This window comes from Hippoglossus hippoglossus, chromosome 13 (assembly GCF_009819705.1).
Source record: "Hippoglossus hippoglossus isolate fHipHip1 chromosome 13, fHipHip1.pri, whole genome shotgun sequence".
Lineage (NCBI taxonomy): Eukaryota > Metazoa > Chordata > Actinopteri > Pleuronectiformes > Pleuronectidae > Hippoglossus > Hippoglossus hippoglossus.
The window spans coordinates 5,781,566-5,797,403 of NC_047163.1; the positions used below are offsets into that span (position 1 = coordinate 5,781,566).

Consider the following 15,838-nt stretch of genomic DNA (forward strand, 5'->3'; position numbering starts at 1 on the left):
AAGAGGCAGCGAGTTCAGATTCCGCAGACGCCGAGAACAATTAGATCTGAAGGACAGAGGCTAAAATGTCAAAGCGGGAGAGAACATGGGAGATGTGCTGGATTTGCATTGTTGCTCCATCTGTGACATTTTGAACTCACGCACACTCAATGCCCTTTAAGAGAAAGTTAAATTGAATCTGTTAGCCGAGTGTCCCAGAGGTATCCCAGGACCCAGCAGACTCTCCCTGTAATGATTCACAATGTGCTGGGGAAAAAAACCCAGCTCTTGCATATGGCTCATTGACCAGTGATAACCTTTAAAGTGTTACAGAACCATTTTTTTGTTGTTGCAGTAATTGCAATGGCGTCAGGCAATTACTTAGAGATTTAAGGAGCTAAATGCAGCTGCTGAATGAGATTGTCCGGCTGTCTGGACCCGTGGCCTCTCTTTGTTTTCCTTTTTCCCATTTGCTTGTTAATATGTAACTCGTCACTCCGAGACCGTGTCCTGGAAAACCGAGATAAGTCCAGACATGGTCGAGTTAATTTCAGGCAGAAAGACATTCCTCAGTTTTCTTTGTGTGTGTGTGTGGGGGGGGGGGGTTGATCCGAGTCCTGGACATTTTCTGTGGTTGTTGCAAAAAAGTTTTTTTGTACGTGTGCAGGTTAAAAAACGGACCAGCTAAAAAACAAACGCTAGATAATTGCTGCCTGCAGCTCTGCAGAAAGAGACCAGATGAGTACGATTGATTTACAGGGGGCCGTCCACAATTTAACAAAAACTACTCGCTTTACCAGTCACTTGATGACAGCTCTTTCAAGGCGTGCCTCCGGAAAGCTTTTTAAAAGTTGACTTTTTTTAGAGATGCACTGTAGATGCTTGAGGGGAACATGAAGTAGAAGACAGGAATGTTCTCCGACTTAAATAACCACACAGTTTGAGGCCGTCACATATTTTTAGAAATGCAGAGAAGTGGGGCGCAAACTTCCCGTACGATGCCTGTCGTCGCACACTCTCTGTTTACTCATCATCGACTCTGCGGGAAAATATAAAAAAAATAATTTCTACTCGTGTGCGGATGAGGCTGCGTGCCTGCAGGGCTCACCTGCTCCGTTCGAGCCCTCGCAACTTGTCAACGCAGGCGGCGTTCAGAGGGAGAACTGTACATCGGCTCATTCATCCCATCGCTACAGGCGACGGGAAGCAGCTTTGACGCCTTGCCCCCATCAATACTGGAACCAACAGAGCACTTGTATCTTTCATCTCCTCTGACGGCTCTCCCCTCCCATTCCTCAAACAGATGAATTCTCATATCCGGGCCCATCAGACTCCACTTATGGAGAGCGGAGGGGCGGGGATGAAGGTGGGGGTGGTGGGAGGCAGCTCGATCCACACACAGAATCCCCAATGGGTTTCATCAGCACCTTTTATGTGATGAGAGCCGTGATATTCTCCAGACTCTATACCGTGTTCGTCGGGAGTGTATGAAATGAAAACCTTCCCACGAGGGGGTGATTCAAACTGGGTAATATTTCAGACTCTCTCTGCTGTATATATTTTCTTGGCATGCTGGAATGCCAGTGATATCAAAACAAAAGGAGGTGGTGTCTTCTCTCCGTGCTATCACAGCTAATCAGGAGACACCGGCTTGAAATCAGAGATGAAGTGATTATCAACTAAACTCGCCTGTAGTCGATGCACTATTTATTTGCGGTGCCAGCTTCGTCTCTGATTATTGTCTCAGGCAGCTGGCCCTGACATGGATGTGTGCTGGATGCTCTGTGTGTGTCTGTGAATGTTTGTGCACGGAGGAGGTGTACCCGCCAATCCTGGAGCCCGGGCTCAGCTGGAGAGAGCTGTGACACTAGGGCCCGAGCCAAGCTGTCAGAGGCTTATCATGCAGCACGGCTGAAAGGAGCAGCTCCAGCCCAGCGCTGGGCTCCAGGGGCCGAAAAACACATTATCCAGAGTGATTTTTGCAAAGTTGAACTAAAAGAGAAAATTCAGTGGGGGGAAAAAAGGAGATGTCACAGCAGCGCTAACTGTCAGAGTTCCAGCTGTTTTCTGGGAACATCAGATTTTCATAAAAGGAAATCTCATCAAGTGCGTTTGAGACACAAATGCAATGATCCCATCAGAGGAAGAGATTTTGAATTTTGCTCCCATCATTTCATTTTGCTGAATGTTCCTTGTCAGTGCAAGGATGTGCCATTTAACAAATGTCCCATATATATATCGATGTACATGCACAGTGAAGATGTATAACACAAATTGATCTACCTCAGGTTTGTAAAATGTTTTGCTTCTATATCAGGTGTTTGTCATTCTCTGTCCATATAGAAGAGTTTAAAACCACAAGCTTCACTCAGGAGCAAAAAGCAGTCTTTCAACTTACAAAATAACGTATCGATATTCTTCATATAAATTTTGGCCATATCTCCCAGTCCTTATTATTATATAATAGCTGTATTTGTTTTGTACATGTTTCCATCAGGCTTTCTGCAGCTGAATCCCGACTGTCTTCAGCACTGATATCTTCAACCTGCACACGTCGTCCACAAAAGAGGGATTTTCTCGAGAGGCGTCACTTGAACAACCTCAGTTCTGCTACACTGATATCCTAAGGCGGGTATGACGACACGTATCATCATCATCCTGGGAACAAGCCCGGGCCTGGGCTCTCTATACTTTTGGGAATTTGCTTTAGCTTTATTAACCCCGGCTCCGAGCACTTACTTTGGCAGCATATTTAAACAGAGGAAAGGACTCATTAAAGAGGGTTTCCCTTCTGTTCTCCTCAGAGAAAATGAGGGCAGCTTACTGTGGAAGAATCTTTCACCCGAATTATATGTGATATACAATCACTTTCAACATTTTAAAGATGTACTTTAAATGCTGCCGCTCTCCGAAATCATTATCTCTCTCTATCACACTGTTTTCAGTCCCAGCCGACACATCTGACTCAGCAGAGGGTGCTTTCCTCACCAAATGTGTTCAGTGTTTTCTGACTGTTTGGCAGAAATCTGCAGTCCAGAGAAGAAAGAAGCTGCAATGAAGGAAAAGGAGCATCTGCTGAAAGTGATCCAACAAACACGAGCCAAGGAAACACACAGAAAAACCTCCACTGGCGAGTTTCCTGCCTAATTGAAACCTGTTTTTGCTTACTCGCCTTGTAGCATGAGCCAATCATTAATAACGTCTTTTCTAATGTTTTCCCTAAGAAGAATTAGACTGGTTCGAGCCTGTTGAACCTCAATAAACGCTTCACCCTCTCACGGATGAGCACAAGTTCTTCACTTGTTTGGTTCCTCACTGCAGCAGATCTGTCTTTACTTTGGTAAATCACTGGGTTTCACACATGCACATTAAACGAGGATACATTTACAGACACAGCTCGTTATGTTGGATAATAAACATATGAAGCGTAACTGCATTACAGACCCATGAGAACATTATAACTCAAAGTTGGCGACTGAGGACACGAGGGACCGGTGAGCCGCGTAAATCACTCTCCATCTAAAACGATTAGCCTAAATCCTCTTTGTAATTCACTTTTTCGTGCCCGGGAGAAGCAGCTGTTACCCAGGAATAGCTCTATAATCAACTCCCAGACGTTTTATCATAACAAACATTTTTCCATCACAATAAAGTGACTACCTGATCATTTATAAGCCGCAGCGCAGACGGACTCGGAGGGAAAAACCTAACACCCTCAAATCTCATGAAAACACAACCACTGGACCGGCTGTGTAATTTGCTGCAGCTTGCAGCCTATTTTCATGCATATGATGATTCATACCACAGGCCGGAGGAATGTTACGCCCTGCAAAGGAAAAGTGTAGGAGAGACAATTTCATTAATAACAGGATAGAAACACACAGTGAGACTGCAGAGTGCATCGCTCTCTGTGATGGGGGTATCATAGCACACACAAAGTCTCCACTAACCTCACGCAACTGCAAGTTGCTGCATGTTTTCTCTCACTTCTGTTGTGCTCTGGTAAGAAGAAAGATAATCCCATCCAACCTGGGATTAGACCGGAGGGGCGGGGGGAGATGGATTCAAGTATGCACCCCGGCGTCACGAGTGATTACACACTGATAACGTGGAAGATGTACATGATTTACAGGGCCGATGGTGCTGCGGGTTTTGAAAGGATGTATAAGGTCGAGGTACTTCGCGGTGACCTGAACTTATCTTGTTCCAGGAAAACAAAAAGAAATAACAAACAAAACATGCTTGTTGAGGTGGGAGCTGCAGTCGGGCATTGGAAACTGGAGAGGGGGGGACATTCCTCTCTGTTTCAGGTTAATTCCTGGAGCCCCCCCCCTTTGGGCAAATCCGTGTAAAAACTAAATGGGTTCTTTCTTGGCTCATGTCCCGTCCTTCTACCAAGTTTCATGGATATCTGTTGGTGGATTTTGTGTAATACCAACAAACTAACAAATAAACAAATCGACAAACAAAGAATGGCCCCTTGTGACACCACATTTAAATTCACTTCATCACGATATAGATTTGTTATTCTGTGAGAAACAAAGGAAAGTGTTGTTCCTGGACCTTCCCTGTAGCTTTGTCTGAATCTGTGACTTCTTTCTTGACCCATGTCCCGTCCTCCCACCAAGTTTCATGAATATCTGTTCAGCACTTTTTCTCACAAACATATAAACAGAGAGGGCTGAAAACATAACCTCCAGTCAGGACTTTGATCTGCGTTGTGCACCGCGGACCCATTCCAACACAAATCTGAATTAATTTACATACTCGGCGCACTCTACATACCAAACAAGTCTCACCCGTCGAATGGGAAATCCGAGCAGAGCTTTTGAACTCGCTGTGGATTTTGACCCTTTAGACGGTTTCTGCGTTTCTCTGACCTGAACAATCAATAATCTTTTGGTGCCTTCTTCTTGTTTCAGCGGAAGCGAAAGAAAAAAATATTAGCTGGCAGTGAGTGCCTGGAATGAAAAACAAAGGCCACAGCGGTGTGTGTCTGTCAGTGGGAACGTCCCTGACGCTGACTGACTGGCTGGAGGCAGACAGGGACTCCGCTCCACAAACAACAGCCTGGGAATGCCAAGACCTGTGTGTGCTCAGGTAAGCTCACCTGAATGCACCCGAATCCTATAAGGGGACGAGGGGAGTGGGCTGGTGGGGGGGGGGGGCAATTACCTGACTTAGAATGACAGCCCCCTCCCCAACACACACACACACACACAAATTCCTGTCCCGTTCTAAACAAGACACTTTCTCAGTAATTAAAGGGGATTTGGCCCACACACACACACACACACACACACCTCTGAGCGTGATTTCACTGTCCAGGTGTGATGTTTCCCCAGAACAAATTAATGTGTGTAATTTCCGTCCTCTGTGATTATTCATTCAAAGCGTTGACAAGCTTGACAAATAGCGAGAAACACAAGTGGCTCTGAGAAAAAATAAACCCTGTCATCTCCTGTTTTGGCAAAAAGAAGCGACTTAAATACAGTTGAAAAGGCACAAGGGTGACAGGTTTCTGGAATTAAAAAGAAACAGGAGACAATGACAAGGAGATGACTGAAAACTCCACAACCTGTAAAGTTATTCACTATCTCAAGCAACGGGCTGGGGTAATTTGAAGTGATCTCAGTGTTGTTCTGATGTCTGTTCCACCACATCATCGGTCAAAAGCAGCAGTGATTGAGTCAAACATTTAAAAATCCCTTCACTGTGGCCAACACTAATTAAAAAAAAGATAAGCATTTGGGGATTGTGGTCTAATTGCCATGTTGTTATTTGTGGCCGAAAGCCCATCTGGTGTCTTTTCCTCTATGCAGCCATGTTGATTTAGAGGAAACAGCAACTTCTCCTCAAGTCTAAATTACATGAGCACAATTAATCCAGCTGTATAAAACAATTAACTAAGAGTTTATCGTCGCATTTTAATTAGCTGGGAGAAAAAGCAAAGGTCATTATTGCAGCCAGTATTCACATATGTTCACGACTGTGCCAAACAATGGACGGAAGTAGGTCAGGTCCGACACAGATTTTAATCTGGGCGTCTGAATACACCAGTTACAGTTAAAATGACACCCCCAAGTAGCGGATGCATCGCTGCCAAGAAGAGCTCAGAACTGGTTTGTGGAGCCAAAGACTGTTTCCTGTACCGAGACAATCCATCAGCCAGGGAAACTCAGCTTTAACAACTAAAACAACCTGTGGTGAGATGTCACACTGCTTTAGGTTTGAGGATGGAGTGTGAGGAATGGCGCCGCAGTTTCCATTGAATCCACCTTCACGCCAGGAGTAAGTTAGTGGCGTCGCTGTAATGAGTGCAGGTTGGAGCCTGCAGAAATCCTATAACAGTCAGTTGTGTGGTGCAGTCAACTGACGTGGGAGCAGCAGATCCCGTCTGACACCGGTCGAAAAAGACTTGAATAATTTATCGAGAAAAATCCTGTGAAATTTGTTATTTCGGCTTCTGAAGAGAAAAATGTAAAAAAAATATGAAGACTTCACTTTGGCAACATGTCAGTGAATCAATATTTTTGGATACTCTACAAATTATTTGACTGAATTTCAAAATGCATTCCCTGTGTGCGCTGTACCTCAACCAGGTGACTTCTCTATATTGAAATAATGCCATTTCATAATGACGTTATTGTGATATCTAAGGTTAAATCTAATAGTCTTATGAACTATGCATGACCTCATTTTCTGATTTCATTGTGACTTCTTCATAACACAACTTATTATATGATGCCATTTGATAGGGAATCTTTTTCTGATCAATATACTTTTTTAATTTTTATTATAATGGATTGAACTTGACCTTTGACCAATCTGTTCCAAAAAAAAAAAAAAAAAATGGAGATATCCTCCCAAATAATGTCCCCCACTAAGTTAGGTGAAAATCTGCTCATGTATTGTTGGGTTATTTTGCGCAAACACGCACGCACGCACACACACACACACACACACACACACACACACACACACACACACACACACACACACACACACACACACACACACACACACACACACACACACACACACACACACACACACACACACACACACACACACACACACCCTTCTCCTGCTCAATCATCATCATCAGCTGCATCCACACCCACACACACACACACACACCCTTCTCCTGCTCAATCATCATCATCAGCTGCATCCATGGCTGCAATCTTGTCTATTTGCAATACTTATTAAAAAAAAAACCTAAGTACATACATATACACACAAATTCAGTTGAACTCGTCAGATCAGCAGTCAACAGCAAGTGCGCACGTATACTTAAAAACGTCAGAGCACATTCACAGTTCATCACAGCTGCTCGCACAAAACCCCTTGAAATCCCACTGAGCAGCTGCGACACGAAAAGTAACTTTTCACCCCCCAAAAAAAAAAACTGCCAAGAGCATTTGGTAAATTTCCCAGTGAACTCGAAGTGAGGAGGAGAATGTTTTCCACTGCCGAACATGACAGAGTGCAGCTGTGTGCCAGTGTGCACCATTCAGCTCCTCCCCAACACAACTGTTCAAAGAGCTGGAGGCTCCGTCTGGGGATTTGTGTGCAGCCACTAGTACAGCTTAAATGTTATTAAAAAAATGTTCACTGACTGCCTCAGAAGCTGAAGTGCCGTACATGTCGAATCCTCACGGACGGGTCATCCAAAGAGAACTCCTCATCATTTTGTCAAGGTGCCACAATAAAGCACAAATCCAATTTCAAATAATGTTCTTTATAGACTAATAATCCCTCTGACTGCTGCAAAGTTGTGGTTTTTTTGTGAGAGCACCGAGCATCTATAGAGGACAGACTGAGACACGATCCTCTGGCCTAAAAGTAGCTTGAAATATGTGAATTCTTTTTAAATCTAATTGCGAGTTGTGGAAGATAAACAACCATTATAGGATCTGAGTATGTCACCAAGCATCAAGCTCGCTAGAAAGAGAAGGAATGTGACAGGGAGAGACACAGCTGCAGTTATCCATGACAAATAACCTGATTCAGACGGTAATGAAAGGACTGACTGAACCTCATTCGACCACAAAGGAGCTTTGCATGGGCTCGCCACTCGCCGGCAGCTCAGGTAGAGGACTCGCTATCACTTCCCGATAAGGAGAAGTCCCCTGCACTTTACTCATCACTCATTAGCACCCCCATCCACCTGCTGGCAAAGACGCTCACCCATTACTCAAACTGGAGCCGCAGATTAGTCCCAAGTTGAGAAATGAGAAAATGCTTACGGGGCCCCACGGAGGTGCTTGTGGGAAAAAGAGGGCCCCCATTAGAGAGGTCCATTGTGCTCGCTCATCACCACTGAAGGGGAGCAGAAAGGACACACCGTCGGGCACGCTGCTTCGGCTAATCGCTGATTACATATATACAGTAACAGGAAGGGCTTTGCTAATTGTTCTACTAATTACTTACTTGCTAAATGAATCATTACTTTCCCCACCCCGGATGCCCTCGCGTGAAAAAAGCAGTGGGGGATCGTGGATGGGGGCGCTGTAAGACTGTGCCACCTAAGTTGTAATGCACAGTAAGACTGATATGAATGCTCGAATACAAAGGTTAATAAGCATGGAAGCTGTGACATTCACATTTTTTTGCAGAGCCCTTGGTTGAATAAAGACCAACGGAGCATGACAGAAACAAACGTTATCCATAAATAGTACATTCTACTTGACTTCTCGTTCATTTTATGCCCGTTTTCTCATTTACTCAAGCTGAAATATGAATCTCTCATCTGTGCACACACCCTTTGCTTTGTACTCCTGCTAATTTAGGCACATGCAACCTTTTGCTTGCTCCTCTCAGAGAAATCCGAGTGTCTATAAATAAACTCGAGACGGTGAAACAAAATCCAATATCTCAGCCTCAAAGCTCCACATGACAAGGACTCAATGCAAACCTAATGGAGGAGAACTTCTGGGATGTTTGATTAAAAATAACTCACCGTTGTCCTCAATGGAGAAGTAGAAGTTGTCGTTTGTCGGATTGTCACCGTCCCTCAGAACATAGCAGATGTTCATCTCGTCAATTTCAGCTGAAAAAGAGACACACTTGCATGAATATCCGTGAAATCCGACATAAAAATCCGTTTTGACAAGTGGGAAAATTGTTTCCTGACAGATCAATCGTCAGTAACTCATGAGGACCAGAGAGAGGCCGTGTGATGAAACGAGCAAACTGCAGAGTGTTGTGGCGACATGACAAGAGAAACTGCCTGGTAACAAGGGCTGTATATCTACTTGACTCCTGAATGACACCGAACATAAAGAACAGCTTGACTCTTGAGGCTCCATCGCACTGTTTGTGTTTGTTGCTGGATGAGGTTCTTTACGGCCCCGGATCAGGAAGATTGTGAAGTTTACAGCCCGTTCCATCTTCAATATTTGATGGTAAAACTTTTCCCTTCAAAAGAGACGATGCATAAACCTGCATTGCCACAATTTTCAAATGCCCAGAAGAGAGTGTCTTTATTTACCATCTGTTTACTCTCGTGAAGACTCTTGAAATATTGAACAGGCCTTTTGGGGGAGAGCGTCTCACTGTGACTCAGTAAATAAAATGCAGAGGATACATGGATATATCGACTGTGCACCCCTGGTGTCTGTTTGGATTGTTGCTTTGAGCCAGAACACCATGTCTCCCTCCCTTTAAACACATTTGCATTTCATCATCTCTGTAATTGTCTTCAGTTAAATATATTTCTCTCCTAATGTTCAAGTCACAAAAAGTTCTTTTTTGGAAAGTGGCACACATTAGACATTGCTAGAAATATGGACTCTGGCACATTTCATCTCTGTTGATAGATTCTCCTGAGTGAAAACTAAAACCTTTGTGTTTATTGTCAGCATTTTTACAGGGGAGTACGTCTAGCAGTGTGAGTGCATGTAAAATAAGTTTTAAGACTCAAATAGCTCTGAGAATATTAACAATGTCACAGGATAAAACAAGCCGCTTGAAATGTAGTTATCTTACCTTGCGTGAACGTGGTGATTGTGACATTTCCTTTGCCGAGGTTGATCATGTACCCGTGTTCTGGGGCGGCGGTTATCCTAAAGGTCACAGAGTTCTGAACACTGTCTCTGTCCTCTGCTTTCAGGGTCTTACTGGTGATCACAAACCCCAGGTGACCTGACTCCAGGACCCGCAGTGTTGGGGCGCCCCTGTTCACCACAATCTGTGGCACCCCGTTATCCACCGGGAGGACGCTAATCTTCATTACTTGGGGCCTTCGGGTCTCGAACACAGTGTCGGGGAAGACAAAGAAGTCCGTGTGAGTGCCATCGGTGACGGTGAAGGAGAAGCTGTCCTCTGCGCTCTCCGTGCCATCGTGCTTGTAGCTGATCATGTTCTCATTCAGGTCCTGCTTTGTGAAGGAGCTGACAGGCCTGGTGTTGTTAAAGAGCAGGCGACCATGAACTGGGATCTGAGTGACTGTGAACTTCAAGAGGCGGTCAATGGTGTCTCTGTCCTCCACCGTTAGCTCAAAAGGCGTGATGAGCTTGTTCTCGCCCTCGGTCACCACCAGGCCGTGCACCGTCACCACCGGCTTTTTGTTGTCCACGTCGGTGATGGAGACGCGGAAAGTGCGGAACACGGGGTTGTAGCCATCGGTCACTTCAAATTCAAAGCTGTCCATTTTCACTTCGTCATCAGAGGTGTGCAGGTAGTAGACTTTGTTGCCGGCCAGCTGCAGCTGCGTGAAGGATGAGATGGGCATCCCGGGCGTGTCCGTGCACTCCAAGTGGCCTCTCATTGGAGCTCGGGTGATTGTGAAAACCAAGTGTTCATCTGGGCTGTTGAGGTCGCTTGTGCTGAGGAGGTCTGTTGTCAGAGTAACCCTGCCGCCCTCTTTAAGGGAAACACCTTTACTGACCACGTCTGGGAAAACCATGTCGATGCCGCCCACCGTCACATAAAAATATCTGTCAATCAAAGGGTTGATGCCATCTGTCACATCGAATTTGATGAGGTCTCGAATCCCCTCCTGCCCATTATGGATGTACACGATCAAACCCAGATCCACTTCGTTCTGTGTAAAGTTCATTCCGACTGTGATATTTTGCAACATCCCCGAGGGCGCCGTCCACTGCAAATACCCCTGACCGGGCCCATAGCGAATAATATAAGTTAGCGTGCTGTCCTCAGAGTCCAGATCTGTCGCTTTTAAAACGTTGCTGTCTATGACTTTCACGTCACCTATTTCAATTTCAAGCCCGTCATTGATCGCCATCCTCGGGGTTTCGTCGTCCACGGGGATGATCATAACTATGACGGTTTTCTCGACACTGAACTTTCCATCTATGAGAACAATATCAAAGCTGTCTTCTGTGGTTTCTGAGTCGTCGTGCTCGTACACAATGCTGGAGGCCTCCCTGATCTGATCCAAGGTGAAGTTAAAGACGGGGACGGTGCCCGTGGTGTGCTGATTGAGAATAAATCCGTGCTTCGGGGGTTTGCTGATAATAAATGTGAGCTGATCAGTGGGGAGATCTGCATCGGCACCATTCAGAATGGGAGTGTCAATGACTATATTCATGCCCTCCATGACTACAAACTCTCTCATGTAAATCTCAGGCTTTTCATCATTAGAGGGGATTATAGAGATTGGGAAAAAGTGCCTTTCAGAGAAATTGATGCCATCAGAGCATCTGAACGTAAACCTGTCCTCTACCGGCTCCACTCCTTTGTGAATGCTTTGAACATAATAAATGTGATTCAGTCTGATGTCCTTGATGGTGAAAGCACTAATGGCTGTCCCAGACCTGGATTTCTCTGAGCCGGGGGCCGGGGAGATGTTTTCCACGTACCCTGAAGTCGGCTGTACAATGATTGTACAAAGGAGGTCGTCGTTGGGGGTGTCGACATCGTCAGCGCTTATGTGGAGAATATGAATGACATTCTTCTCCCCCTCGACAACGGTGAACTGTGGCCCCACGAAGAGCTCTGGAGCCTGGCTGTCCAAGGGAAGAATAGTAACGTGCACTCGGACACCTGTGATCTTATTTCCTCCAACAGTCCACTCGTCAGACATGTCCGTCAGAGTGAGGTTGAAAAAGTCCTCCTTTGTGGTGAAGCCTATCTCCCCGCTGGTATGAGCATAGACCACGTGGCCATTAATAATATCAGCCTGGGTGAACGTGCGAGACGGGACGCCTCTCACCAGGATTTCACCGAACAACGGCGGGTCCTCAACAATGAAGGTCAAACGAAGGTCATCCGTGTCCTCGTCTCTTCCCTGAATGACATTACTGGTGATTTCTGTGGCTCCGTTTTCCAGCACATCTATGTAGGAGCCGATTGTGCCGGCCGGGAGACTGATAGTTGGAATCTCATCATCAATTGGCTTCACGCTAATTTTTATACTAATTGGGACAACGTGGACCCTATCACTTACATCTATTTGGATCAAATCAACTGTTGATTCATCCCCGTTATGGATGTACGTGATTCTGCCATTTCCAATATCCTCCAGGTTGAAAGTGTTTCCTTTTGTCATGTCGGTGAATGTAAATTGGATTTGGCCGTGCAGCGGTGGCTGTGTAACGGTGAATATTATCTGACTGCTGTCGGTGTCTGTGTCCGAGGTGTCCAGCTCAGCGCTCGTGATGATGTGTGTGCCGCGTTCGAGCACAGTGAAGCCAGAGTTGGTTATTTGAGGCGGCGTGTTGTCCACAGGCTGTAAAAATATGGTGAAAACTCCCTCTACGCTATTTCCAGAAACATCCTCCACGGCGTACTTGAACTGCAAAACATGAGTGGTAATTCCCAGCTCAAGGTCAGGTGGTTTGAAAGCTATTTTGTGGTGGTTAATTTGCGCTTGAGTGAAAGTTGTGACCACAGTGTTTGGACTTTCAGTTAATACCAGAGTCCCCAGGACAACGGGGTTGTTCTCGTCTGTGTCCGTCGGCGGCTGGATGATCATGTACTTGAGGTCCCGGTCCTCTGAGTCCAGGTCAGAGTAACGGAGGAACTTTCTCCGGAAGTGAGTGAGCTGATACTCGTGCACGGTGATTTGCAGAGTCGTGCCAGGGTACAGCTCAGGTGGGAGGTCATCGACAGGGAGGATTTTGATAATGAACGAGCTCTCACCTGATTGGTTCGGCGGGTCGTTGTCATCCTGAACCCGAAACACAAACTGATCCATCACCGTGCTGGTGCTGTGGGGCCCGACATGCTTGTAAAACAATTTACCATCGATGATATCCTGCTGCAGCCACTCACTAACTACTTTCTCGTACATTTCATCATCTGTATTAAACTTCCAGGTTGATGGGTCCTCGGGGGCCTCGGCCTGGCGCAGCAGCACCTGCCCGATCGTGGAGAAGGGAGGCTCGGTGATGAATTTTATTGTAGAATCCTCCGAGTCGATGTCTGCTGCACTGAGCATGAGCGAGGAGACCGGCATCATTTGGTTTTTGAACAAAACCAAACCAGTGTTGGCGTTGATGATGGGAGGCTCGTCATCGGTCGGTACCACAGTGATGGGAAACAGAAACTCCACCTCATTTGTGCCGTCTGTCATTCTGAAGATGATGTTATCGCTGTACGTGTCACTGCCGTCATGTTGATAAATCACTACTCCAGCGTCCAGGTCACTCGGGGTGAAGAATTTCCTCCTCGAGCCCAGAACAGTTAATTCTCCGCGCCTCAGCCCATCAATGACAGTGATTTGGACTTTGTCTAAATTGTCCTCGTCGCTGATTTCCAGATTGTGCGAGCTGGACAGAGGCCTGGACTGACCCTCATACAGTAACTGGCCGGCGTTCCTCGTCACCACGGGGGCCAACGTGTTCATGGGTTTAACAACAATCATGAAAGCGAAGGGGTCTGACACGGCCCCCTCCGTGTCCACAACCTCAAACTCAATCTGGAAAATCCGCTCAGTGTCTGAATCCACAGCGGGGGGTTTGTAGGCAATTTTCAAGTCTTTGAGGTCCCCCTGGTAAAAAGAGGTGATTGGTAAATTCCTATCATCCGTGCTCACTATGTAGCCCTCCTCAAAGGACAGCGGGGAGGTGATGTTGAAAATTAATTCATCATCTCTAGACTCAACATCCTCAGCTGCCAGCATGTCCGTGGTTATAGCAGTCATTACAAACTGGTCCACTTCCATCATCATCATTGCCACAAAGCTGGGTTTAGGGGCCGTGTTCTCCTCTCCCTCTCTAATCCGGACCATAATTTGGAAGAATTCCTGCTTGAGCAAATTGCCCTCCTTATCGTGCAGCTCCACGAGCATTGGAATATAATCTCTGTTTGGCGACTTCAAAGCAAAAGTGTGCTGATAGCGGATGTTCATTTGAATAAATTCATCACAGTCCACCATTGCTCCGAGTCTGTCCTCAGCCACAAGTTTCCCATACCTGGGCATCACACTGCCACTGGAGAGGGAGGCTATTTTGCATTGTTGTGCACTCCTGTCATAGGTGAACTCTAAGATTCGCCTGTCAATGGGGTTACTGGTGCCCAGCAGCCTCTCGACAGTGAGTGGCATGTTTTTGGTGAGTACCTCCAGCTGTGTGAAGACGACCTCCACCTCCATCATGAAAGGTATGATGATGGTGTCAGTCTGGGTGTCATACCTGAGCTGTAATGTCACTCTGTCCCTCGGGGGACTCCTGGAGCCAAAGTGGGAATACTTCACGTCGTTGGGGCCAAATTCGCAGGGAAACTTTTTCGGGGACAGGTGCCCGGGCCTCTGGGACAGCGGGTCATTGTCCAGTACCGTGATGCTGCATCTGTCTCCGGGCTGAACTTGGATCACCAAATCGTTGATGGGATCCACGAACACTGATCTCCCGAAAGGCACGCGGATCCCATTGTTGGCGACCAGTATGGTGTCCTCCGTCAACTCGGATCTGAGGGCGTAGGATAATCCGTAGCTGTCAAAAACCTGCGCGACCGCATCACCTGTCAGGATCACGGCGAGCACGAGCAGAGCGGTGCCAGGCGCGTGCAGATGCGGGAGGATAGTCCGAGCCATTTGTGGTGTGTGGAGCCGCAGAGGACACGCGTGGAACTTTGCGCATAGACGCGCCGTGCCAAACTGCGCACCGCGGTTAAAGTTGCAAAGAAATCAGAGGAGAGTTGGGTGATATCACGCGTCCGTGCGCGCCGAGGTGCACCATTCTCCCCACACAGCAGCTGAACACTGATAACTCAAACTTCACTCTCCTGCTTTGTTGGAGTAAAGGAGAGTTACGCCCTCCCCGCAGCCCATTGGCTCACATCTCCGCAGGAATTCGTTTGTCAGGCTCCAAATGGACGTGGCCTCTGTCATTCTGGGCACACGAGACGATTCCGCGTGGGCTGGACCTCATCAGGTCGAATGATAAAGGAAAAAAAAGATATATGGATAAGGTGATGTTTGGGTGTGAGGTGCCACTTGCAGCCTGGGAAACTTGGAATGGATCAGAAAGTGTTTTTAAATATCTCTTTTTGCAGGTTTCTACTTTTGCATTCCTCTAATCAGAGCTGTTCGTTCACTCCACACTATTACTGACAATGAGGGAACCACAAGTGCAGATGCATGAGGGAGTCTTGAGTGACAGTCTGTCTGGAGAAAAGCTTTGTCTCCCTCTTGTGGTTTGTGTCACCGAGGCGGGAGGATACTGTGCACACACACACCCATCATCTCAGTGGAGAATCACACACACACGCTTCCATATTGTTTCCTTCATTTCTCCCTGATAAAATATGTTTCTTGTCATGAGATACTTATGCTGTGCCAGTTATATGCTTTGGGTTGTTTGGCAATGTCCACTTAAAGGAGTGAAGTCACTGTAAATGTTTTATTTTATGTGAAACACTGCATAGATACTTGAGCTGATGGAGAGGA

The 15,838-nt window shown here is 46.4% G+C and overlaps 1 protein-coding gene across 1 annotated transcript in view; it reads right to left on the reverse strand.

The window, feature by feature from the left end:
* The window catches only part of frem2b (FRAS1 related extracellular matrix 2b), a 58,229-nt gene extending 42,961 nt beyond the window's left edge, over positions 1 to 15,268 (reverse strand). The window contains exons 1-2 of the mRNA XM_034603885.1: positions 9,973 to 15,268; positions 8,945 to 9,034 (exon numbers count right to left, since the gene is read on the reverse strand). Of these exons, the coding sequence (XP_034459776.1) occupies positions 8,945 to 9,034; positions 9,973 to 14,983 (5,101 nt within the window). The 5' untranslated portion in view covers positions 14,984 to 15,268. The remainder of the gene's footprint in view (positions 1 to 8,944; positions 9,035 to 9,972) is intronic.
* Positions 15,269 to 15,838: the final 570 nt, after the last annotated feature.